The sequence below is a fragment of the Entelurus aequoreus genome, linkage group LG08 (genome assembly GCF_033978785.1).
Source record: "Entelurus aequoreus isolate RoL-2023_Sb linkage group LG08, RoL_Eaeq_v1.1, whole genome shotgun sequence".
Classification (NCBI taxonomy): Eukaryota; Metazoa; Chordata; class Actinopteri; order Syngnathiformes; family Syngnathidae; genus Entelurus; species Entelurus aequoreus.
The window spans coordinates 28,734,310-28,745,850 of NC_084738.1; the positions used below are offsets into that span (position 1 = coordinate 28,734,310).

General features: G+C 39.1%; 1 protein-coding gene across 1 annotated transcript; it reads left to right on the forward strand.

Moving 5' to 3' along the window:
• The first annotated feature begins 314 nt into the window (after positions 1-314).
• tomm22 (translocase of outer mitochondrial membrane 22 homolog (yeast)) lies at positions 315-11,253 on the forward strand. Its single transcript, XM_062056214.1, has 4 exons — positions 315-626; positions 3,163-3,281; positions 6,429-6,546; positions 10,719-11,253. The coding sequence occupies exons 1-4, from the start codon at positions 531-533 to the stop codon at positions 10,791-10,793; spliced, it is 408 nt and encodes a 135-aa protein (XP_061912198.1). The 5' UTR covers positions 315-530; the 3' UTR covers positions 10,794-11,253.
• Positions 11,254-11,541: the final 288 nt, after the last annotated feature.

An 11,541-nucleotide genomic window follows, 5' to 3' on the forward strand; every position in this document is an offset into this window, starting at 1 on the left:
TCCAAGACAGACATTTTTTTGTTGTTTACCTGTCAAAGCAACAACTTTTTTTGGGTCAAACGTGTCATTATCACTAAACGTAATTTCTAAAGTAAATGTTTATCAAGGCTGTTAACACTCAGATTTCATTGTATAGCTTGTTATTTTGTTTTTGTTTTAACCAACATTTAAATAATTTCAAAAGAAAATTATGTTACTGGGGGGACACTTCATGATAATGAAAAACAAGTTATTTTGGTCAGTTGTCAGTTGCTATGAGACTGCCTGGGCTCTAGATGGCGCTGTTTATTTCACGCAAGGTACTTGCATGACCCTTGTACTGCTGACGTCACGCTACCCTGACGCTCTCCTGCGTTCCTCCAGTGACCTCAGACCGTCGTTACACGGATACACGCTGGTTAGCATTAGCCGTTTGAGTCACACTTTATTAAAGACACATATACTTTGCTAAACTTACTGCGCTATTTAGCCACCGGGTTGTTGTGCATACGGTCAAAACAAGGAAGACACAGCGGCAAAGAGGGTGAGCAATGGCCGGAATCGAGGAGCTTTCCCCCGCTGCGGGCCCGGTGTCTACCCGGCCCCCAGAGGACGAAATTGACGACGACGACGACGATGATGATGATGTAAGTCACTGGTCTCCAGACACATTTGATGTATTGTCTAGAAAATGTATGATTGTATTTTTATGTCAAGTCTGAAGGTAAAACAGCAATTATCATGTCTGCACTTAAGCTAACAAGCTAGCTTGCTACCTGGAAGCAGCGAGTCGGCGGTTTGAATAGAAAAGGACAAGCGGTAGAAAATGGATGGATACACACTACACAGTAATACACACTGACTAGGGCTGGGCGATATGGCTGAAAACTGTATCATGATATACGGGTTTTTTTTCCAAATATTGGTCGATATATGATAATATGGACCAGGAGAAAAACTTTAATTGTTCATATTTTTATTTCAAATGTAACATACATCTGATTATAAGCCCCCCAGCTTTTATGGCAGAAAGGAAAGGAAATGTTAACACAACCGTGGAAAACACTCAATGTAAACACAATTCTTAAATCGCAATAAACAGTTCACCTAACAATAACCTATTTAAAGTAAATTGCAAGAATAAGGAATATGTAAGAAATGCTTAATATAGTGTAACAAAATAGGGAAAAGAGTGAACATTTAAATATAGTAAAACCTGAGAAAAACAAGTTAGGTGGTCTGTGTAATTTTTAACTTATTCTGTAATTCTTTTTGAAGTATGGAAATAAATATATGTTATGCAGTAATTATTATTTAAATATCATCGGACCAAATTATATTTTAAAATTGCACATTTGTTATATTTTGTTATTTATTTTGTTTATAGTCGGATAGTCAAACCTCGGATTCAGGAAGAACAGTGTGGTTTTCGTCCTGGTCGTGGAACTGTGGACCAGCTCTATACTCTCGGCAGGGTCCTTGAGGGTGCATGGGAGTTTGCCCAAACAGTCTGCATGTGCTTTGTGGACTTGGAGAAGGCATTCGACTGTGTACCCCGGGAAGTCCTGTGGGGAGTGCTCAGAGAGTATGGGGTAACAGACTGTCTGATTGTGGCGGTCCGCTCCCTGTATGATCAGTGTAAGAGCTTGGTCCGAGAGTGGATCGTGAGGTCGACAGGCGGATCGGTGCGGCGTCTTCGGTAATGCGGACGATGTATCGATCCGTTGTGGTGAAGAAGGAGCTGAGCCGGAAGGCAAAGCTCTCAATTTACCGGTCAATCTACGTTCCCATCCTCACCTATGATCATGAGCTTTGGGTTATGACCGAAAAGACAAGATCACGGGTACAAGCGGCCGAAATTAGTTTCCTCCGCCGGGTGGCAGGGCTCTCCCTTAGAGATAGGGTGAGAAGCTCAATCATCCGGGAGGAGCTCAAACTAAAGCCGCTGCTCCTCCACATCGAGAGGAGCCAGATGAGGTGGTTCGGGCAGCTGGTCAGGATGCCACCCAAACGCCTCCCTAGGGAGGTGTTTCGGGCACGTCCGACCGGTAGGAGGCCACGGGGAAGACCCAGGACACGTTGGGAAGACTATGTCTCTCGGCTGGCCTGGGAACGCCTCGGGATCCCCCGGGAGGAGCTGGACCAAGTGGCTGGGGAGAGGGAAGTCTGGGCTTGCCTGCTTAGGCTGCTGCCCCTGCGACCCGACCTCGGATAAGCGGAAGAAGATGGATGGATGGATATTTTGTTTTTACAGAGCTAATCAATAGTTAATATACCAGTGGGAAGCGTTTTAAATGTCACAAAATGCTTTTCTTTTTGAGGAAGTTAGATTTTATGTTTTGTTGTTTGTTTTCATTTCTGCTATTTTAACAGTTTTTATAATACATAAACAAGGATAATTGTTTTTTTCAGCACCTTTCCTTTCTTTTAAATAAACACCATTTTATTAGTTATTTTAATTTATGTAACAACTAAATGAGCAGCACAGTAACAGTATAAATACATATTTAATAATGAATTAGTCATCTTTGTTGTTATTAAGCAAATGCCTAAAATAATCTAAGCTGCATTTACAAGTCAATGGAAAAATTAGAGGCATTTTATATGTGTACGCTTTATTATCTGATTAGTCGACTAATTGTTGACTAATCGACTATTAAAATAATTGTTAGTTGCAGCCCTACCTGACAGGCGATTTAGAGGCACGTTTGTTTTTTTTGTTTTTTTAAATAAAGCATAGATGAAAGTTTTTATGGTATTTTAGATGTTTTTCAAACTTATTACGGATAATATTGTGCAAATAATAGACCATATACAGTATATTTATTCTTACAATATATTAAATATGTTTTCAAGTAAAAAAAATAGTTTTTATGTAAAAAAATAATAATTTTAAGGTGCGCACGGCCACGATCAATTACATGTAGGGGAAACACGGTGTGTGTGTGTGTATATACATATGTATATCTCAAACATTTGATCAAACACATTTTTTATGTATATCGAAGTCTATCGCAATAAATATATTGATATAGTTTTATTGGCACATCCCTAATACACACTTAATTTTTTATAATTATTTTATTATCAACACGTTGTTAGATATTCAAGTGGTAGCAAACTGTTTGAATGTTAAACCTTTTTTAGCGACATGTGACTCTGTTGGGGTGTGTTCTCTTGTAGGTTGATGAGACCATGGTGGAGAGGTTGTGGGGTCTGACAGAGATGTTTCCTGACACAGTTCGTTCAGCTGCTGAGCTTTCTGCACAGTGCTCTGTCTCACTGGCCAAGAAGTTTTACAGGTGCACTTGTAATTATTCCACTTACTTCCTGCATTCACCATTTACCTGTGGCAGGTAAATGGTACAAATAATAATAATAATTTAGTACAAATAATTAAAAATTATTCCAAAAAGCAAAAAACACATTTAACCCTTGATCTATGAAGACATTGTCACAGATGCACCTGAATTAAGTTTCTGCTAGTAACTACAAGTGTTATGTAACTAATTGCTGGTAGTCCGCCACGTGGCTTTTTCCTAGAAGTGAAAAATAGTGACTGTTGTGCAGTAAGCAGTGCACAAACTCTTGACTACGCAAATGACCTAGATCAGACCTGGACATTGTACGGCCCGCGGGCCGCATCCGGCCCTTTGCGCATCCCTGTCCGGCCCGCGTGAGGCCAATCATAAATTACAAAATAAATTTCAAAAAGTATCTATGTCGAGTGTGCAATACAACTGTGCTGCTTTTGTTTTGAAAAGCGTTATTTGTATTACTTCCGTGTGGACGTATGCGCGTGTGCGATTGTGAGTGAATTGAACGGCGCAATCACAAATTACAAAATAAAGTTTAAAAAACATCTATGTCGTGCGCGCAATACAACTGTGCTGCTTTTATTTTGAAATGTGTTATTTATGCCGTATGTCCGGGGGGGAACCTGTGAGTGAAGGTGCATAGAGACAAGTGATGAGACGCTAAAAAAAGAAAAGTTGATTACGAATGGCGTGTTTTCAACAAGACATGGACTGGCAAGTATTTCTTTATATAAATTAATGGTAAAGCCGTGTGCTTAATTTGTGGTACATTTTAATTGCCACTACACGAAGAAACACGAGGGAAAATACCGGAATGTGTCTGATGAAGCGCGCGCAAGGGAGGCCGATGCGTTGATGGTAAAACTGCAAACCCAACAAGGACTTTTTGCCATATTTCACACCCCCAGAGATGCAGCCGTCAGGACAAGTTTCGTCATTTCTCACAAAAGCGCCAGAAAAAGTAAGGCGTTTTCTGACGGAGAGTTTATTAAGGAGTGCTTATTGGACTCTGTTGCGCTGATATGCCCGGAGACATGGACTGTTTTTCGCTAACTTTGGATGAGAGCTGTGATGTACGTGACACCGCCCAGCCGCTCTTCTTCTTACGTGGGATAACTGCAGACTTTCAAATCACGGAGTAGCTGGCAGCCATGCAGTCAATTAAAGAGACAACCACAGGTAATGACTTGTTCACATAGGTAAATGCGTGTTTGGACATGTTAGGACTGAAATGGGACAAGCTGGCAGGTGTGACAATCCAATCCACTTTATTTATATAACACATTTAAACGACAAAATGTTTCCAAAGTGCTGCACAACAATATTAAAAACAATATTCAAATATTATCCTTAGCTCCACCAATGACTGAATAAAAAGAAAAAACAATTACATATAAAACCAATATAAAAAACAATATAAAATAAATATGATTAAAAACTTTTTAACAACAGATGGTTGTCCAAATCTGACGGGGAAAAATGTTGGATAATGCAGGATAAAGTGACCATCAAAAGCAATCTGCTTTTGTATAAAGTTAAGTTAGGTTAAATTAAATTATTATTATTATTATTAATTATTATTATTATTATCATCATTATTATTTATCTTACGGTATATCAAAAATAATATTGAGCGAAATTTAATTGAAATATTGTCGTGTGGCCCTCCAGCAGTGCTCGGGTTGCTTATGCGGCCCCCGGTGAAAATTAATTGCCCACCCCTGACCTAGATCTTCCTTCAAAAAGCAGATGTGAGCAAAAAATCAAACTTTGCAATGGAATCTAAAAGATTAAAGATTAAAGTACCAATGATTGTCACACACACACTAGATGTGGTGAAATTTGTCCTCTGCATTTGACCCATCCCCTTGGGGAGCAGTGGGCAGCAGCGGCGCCGCGCCCGGGAATCATTTTGGTGATTTAACCCCCAACTCCAACCCGTGTTGCTGAGTGCCAAGCAGGGAGGTTATGGGTCCCATTTTTATAGTCTTTGGTATGACTCGGCTGGGATTTGAACTCCAACCTACCGATCTCAGGGCGGACACTCTAACCACTAGGCCTATACTTTATCAAAAAAAGGTATGTTGAGTGATATTAAAGATTATTCTTCGGTGGAGTTCCCAGACATGTCAAAATATCTGGTGCTCCAAAGACAAAACGGATGAAATCTTGGAAAATCACAGAGACCTACAACTTCTTGGTGTGTGGTTAGTTCAAGGAAATTGCTATCAAGACTCTCCCGGATGAATCATAAAAATGTTTTGCCCGGGTAAAGGTGCATTTCATGATTCATCTTTGCGTCTTGCAAGGACTTGTCCAGGCAAACAAACAGTGACTACTGGCACTGCACAACTGACATCTGTGATTGCATATCCATTTAACAAGCTAACAACTACTGAATCATCACCATATTTGATTTTTGTCCTGTCGTCATGTGTACTTTGACACATTAGTGTACAAAATAAACAAGAGGGGAGACGTAGAAGTACCTTTCCCGACAAAGTATCAATGACCCTGACTTTCTGGTTTCTGTTTGTTAAAAATCAAATACAAATAATATCAAGATAACACTTCAATGGAAAATAATAAACAAATAAAGAAAATTAAAAATATATCATACAAAACTTTAACGAAGTGGTCACTAAAAACGTGTGCGTTTTTCGAATCTTCTGCCTTGTACTGGAGTGCGTGCCACTTTGTCATTTCCTAAAATGTTGCACTCTTCAGCCCTTCTTGATCTCCTCTCGAGGAAATCTGATTCAACATCTATGCTTTTCGCAATTTGAATGGTTCAGACAGCCGAAAACAACGCAAGTATAAGGTATTTTTCTTCGAGAAAAGCTAAAAGGCGACCAGTACCCATTGAGAACAGACGCTGCTTGACCACCACGCATATTCAATGAGCCGGACGTGACGTCATTTAAATCCAGGCAATACTGGTGGACGCTTCCTGTAAATTTTGCACTTGGCCAAATGTAAAAATATTTATCTCATAACATGACAAAGACATAATATACATCATTAAAGGGGGGGAAGTGAGCGATTCAAACATTCATTCATGTCAGTAATTCAACTTCTAATCGCGAAAATGTTAACGTTTTGGACATTAATGATCTCCTTATCTTACTCTAGTTTTTCCCGCTCAGCCCTGTGGGTGGGAACCACCTCTTTCATGATCCTGGTGTTGCCCGTGGTGTTTGAGACGGAGCGGCTACAGCTGGAGCAGCAACAGTTACAACAGCAGAGACAGGTGAGTGTGTATTTGCAACGGTATAGCTCGGTTGGTAGAGCGGCCGTGCCAGCAACTTGAGGGTTGCAGGTTCGATCCCCGCTTCCGCCATCCTAGTCACTGCCGTTGTGTCCTTGGGCAAGACACTTTACCCACCTGCTCCCAGTGCACCCACACTGGTTTAAATGTAACTTAGATATTGGGTTTCACAATGTAAAGCGCTTTGAGTCACTTGAGAAAAAGCGCTATATAAATGTAATTCACTTCACTTCACTTCAACAACCATGTACAAATTATATTTGAATATCCATTGGTTGATGATGCAATGTAGTGAAAGACTAAATAACTGATTGCTGTCTCACTGCATATACCAATAACTGCATTTTAGATATCCAAACATTACAAGAAATCAGGACTATTTTAACTTGATTGTTACTTTATCAAGTGGTATATTAAATTGTAGGAATAGGTTAAATACATGGAAAACTACAATACTCTATTTTAGTGCTTGTGCATTATGCTTTCTCTTTCAAAATTAATCACACAAAGAAAATGATTATCCAATATCTGTTTTAGGGCTACAACGATAAATCCATCAATTCGATTAGAAAAAAAAGCTTCAATTTACATTCTGCTGCTTTGATTAAATTAATTTAATTAAACTATAAATATGTGAACATAGTTTGAGTGCATGCGGTAATCTGTGTAGCGGACAGTTGTTAGTTTTTTTAATGTTTGAAGTCCAAGTGTCCATGCACCCTGTCTAATGCGACTATTGGTCATACTGGATGGCGTTATTTCCTTTTTAGCGCTGTTAAATTAATTCCTTCTCCGGGGGACCTTTGACGTCACCCTAGTCATTTGCGGATCCTTACAAATTGTTGTAACTGATGTCCGCTGTAATATTGGCACATACTACAAATATGTCTCTAATGGCTATACTGATGTTAAATAGCAGACAGCATCAAGAAATTATCCATGACGCTACTACCAAGTATGTATCTGGGCGGATGTAGGTCGGATGCATTGAAAGACCGGCGGAAGAGTTTTTTTGAAGAAATTTTCGGCCGAAAATCATGGAAACAAAACTTTTGAATGTCTTAAAGGTACCATATGTAGTAATGTGGCCAGAAATGGTCAAAATTCTGTAGTGCCCTCCCACTCTCCATGACTGAGGTTGTCCGATACGCAGCCGAATCAGAATCCTACTCCAAGGAACTTCAAATGGCAATCGACTAGTCCTACGCTGTAGGTTTCTCTTGTTTATGCTTCTTGCAACATGGTTTACCAAGTAATTATGCCACATTTTACTAATGTATTTGTAAAATTGAACTGAATTAAACTTATTTATTTATTTAATGTATTTTTTAAGATTATTTATGTATTTAATATGTGTTTACTTACTATGGTATATTATTTATTATCTATTTATTCACTGTTCTGTTACAGAGAAAAAGGAAATGGGATAAAAGTGCTATGGTATGAAAAGGGGTAGGATTAAATAAGCTCAGCTTCCTCCTACTCCTTTTCAGACGTGCTGTAATGAAACAACTGGAAATATGTGATGCATTACATTGTATCGTATGCATGTTCGAAATAAACTGAAACTGAACTGAACTGAAAGTTAGGCAGCAATATTTTCATCGGGAGCCGGGACAGATTGTTGGCATTACCCTGCTAAAATGACTAGTTTGACCGCACGGACTACCATCAAAATAATTATATATAATATTATATAACATATTATACACTACCGTTCAAAAGTTTGGGGTCACATTGAAATGTCCTTATTTTTGAAGAAAAAGCACTGTACTTTTCAATGAAGATAACTTAAAACTAGTCTTAACTTTAAAGAAATACACTCTATACATTGCTAATGTGGTAAATGACTATTCTAGCTGCAAATATCTGGTTTTTGGTGCAATATCTACATAGGTGTATAGAGGCCCATTTCCAGCAACTATCACTCCAGTGTTCTAATTGTACAATGTGTTTGCTCATTGGCTCAGAAGGCTAATTGATGATTAGAAAACCCTTTTGCAATCATGTTCACACATCTGAAAACAGTTTAGCTCGTTACAGAAGCTACAAAACTGACCTTCCTTTGAGCAGATTGAGTTTCTGGAGCATCACATTTGTGGGGTCAATTAAACGCTCAAAATGGCCAGAAAAAGATAACTTTCATCTGAAACTCGACAGTCTATTCTTGTTCTTAGAAATGAAGGCTATTCCACAAAATTGTTTGGGTGACCCCAAACTTTTGAACGGTAGTGTATATCGCATAGGCCTACTTTGATGGCAAGCCAAGGCCAACAGTAAAATTACCGCCACATTTTGTTCAGCATAACTCCATGTTGCATTCAACCTGACGCACTGCATTCTCTTCAATGTACGCACATCACCATCTTTCAGTGCAGAGTGCGAATCAATGAGCCAAACCACGTTACGCATAAATCATATAGCCTACTACCGTGTCAACACACAAAGTACAAAATCATTACATGTAATGCATTATATTGTGCCAAGCAAATTCCACCCCATATGTGCCCGATGAACATACAGTACCAAAAACCGCAATTAGCCGTGCTAATGTTGGAATGCATTTCCTCAGTGTATCAGCATATTGAGAGCGAAATAGGCACGGACACTACCCATATCCACATAGGTTTTATTTGTCTAAAATATATTTTGCCCTGTCAGTTTGATGACACATCGACATATAGCTATCTATAACGGGCATATATTTCCCCCGTTAGCCTATATGTCGCTAAGCTACAATAGTGTGATGGTGCTTTGCTCCTAAGCATTCGTTGCACAAACATACTACCTTTGTTAGACAAGATCATAGACTCTATTGGACAATATAGTTTACATATGAAACGTCCATTTCCATTTATTACAAGTAATAAGAAAACGTAAATGCCTGACTTACCTATCAAGGAGGAAATTAGCAAGTTTGGCATCAGATGAAAAAATCTTCTCCGCCTTAAATCGTCTCCATCTTCCAAGGGCATCCCAGATACAAATCCTCATTTTGTTCCTGGCTTTGTCATGAATAAGTTGAGAATCAAAACGACCCCTTTTAGATTTACTAAGGTCTGACATGTTTAGTAACTTTACCAGTGGCAGTAGCTCGACGAAGAGGGCGGTGCCTAACTGGCAACCTAGATGTGTCTTTTTAATTGGTCAAAGCGGTGGAGGGGGGGGGGGGCATCGAAATTAAAACAATAACAATATTTTGGGGCTGTAAATCTAATTTTGAAATGAGCATATCCCGGCTGAACTACCGTTATCAGTTATAAAGGTATTCGAAAAGAACATGATTTATTAATGACTTTTGATATATCAGGGTCAATTAATGATGACTTGACATTAAATTATTTACATATGGCACCTTTAAAGTTAATCCAAAAGGCTCTGTGGATTGATGGAAGGAGTTTTAAATCCAAAGGAAAAGACCGTTCGTGCCCCGACTGATATCCAGAGGAAGGTTGCTATTGTTCTGGACTATCTTGCCAGTTGTGCGGAAAGTGAATCAGTTAGCTTGCACAAATGCAGCGTGAAGAGGTTTTTGTACGCTTTATTATTCACCTTTAATATACCTGCTTCATTATCTTTCATCTCATTTGTATTTTGTTCAGAAATACGAATTAAGCTGGCATTTTACATTTCCTTTGCTACCTTCTTAAATAAATCTGCTTCTTTTTTTCTACCAACGATGGACTTCAAAATGTTTTGTTCTTTTAATTTGTGATGCAAATAAACAGTCTCTTCTTTATTACAATTGTTGCTATGTTTTTATTGAATGGTATCTGCTTCTGGGTTGTATCCCGCACGTTGAGACTGGCACATGCGTGATACTAAGGGTCCTCCTCTGCCGCACCCTCGAGAGATCTGGTTTCTAATCGCATAATCCAGGTGTACCGTGTGTTAGTCCGATTTTTCACAAACCGAACAGGATCGGATCAAGGTGTTTCCATGGGCTGTAGGAGGCTTATTCAGAGCCGAACTATTTAGGAAGTCTGACTAATTTAGCATATGGACACGTACTGACTACTAATGCCAATTACCAAACAGATGGACAAACACAATTTTGTCTCCCCACATTTATTATTTTACCTTGGTTATTCTTAAAAACACCAAACTAATACATCTTAAGTATTGTACATGGTTAACATGTTGAACATTCTTAGATCCTGTTGGGACCCAACACCGGAATGTCTGGTGGGATGCCTGGAATGATGGCATCGGCCCCTGGCAAGATGTGAAGAGCAGACGAGACTCTCTTAAACCGAAGATCTGCTGCTACGACAACGCCATGTCGGGCCACGAGGGGAGATGGAAAGACTGTGGAGGAACGCAAAAGAACTACTGTAACAACAAACATAAGAGGCCAAAGCTCCACACCAGTCATGCAACCTTTAGGTCATTCCCATCGCTCTATGGTTGGCAAATTGAATGCAGAGAAAGTATTTAATTCTGACTGTCACTCTTGACTCCCAACGTCACGCAGAGACTGATTTTCGGAGCACTGCTTCAATTTTTGTTGTTTCAATTATTGTGTTGTAGGGGAAAGCAGAACAAGGTGAATACTTTGAATGGAAAAATAGTTTGTCTGAAATGTGTTAAATCTGTTGTGACTGCTAAGTGGAGTTTTACAGTCACTAATTCATAGGACACAAATAAACACGTCTCGGAAGCTTCTGCGAGCTTTTTGAGGCTCCTCAACTTGTTGCCTTTCTGTCTCTCACAATTTAACTTTTAAAGTGTCTTTCTTGGACATGGCTATGTATACTATTTATTTGTGTATGTGCATTATTCCACTGAGGTCTTTTGTTTAACACCAATTGTAGTATAGTAATATGATAGTGTTTTTGCAACCATTGGTGTAAAGTAAATTACATCTTTTACCTACTCTAATATGTTGAAGATGGCTCTGCAGCCCAGTTAACTCTAAATAATGACTTGTCAGTGTACATTTTTTACAAACGGCTGATAGATGACACCCCTTTATAG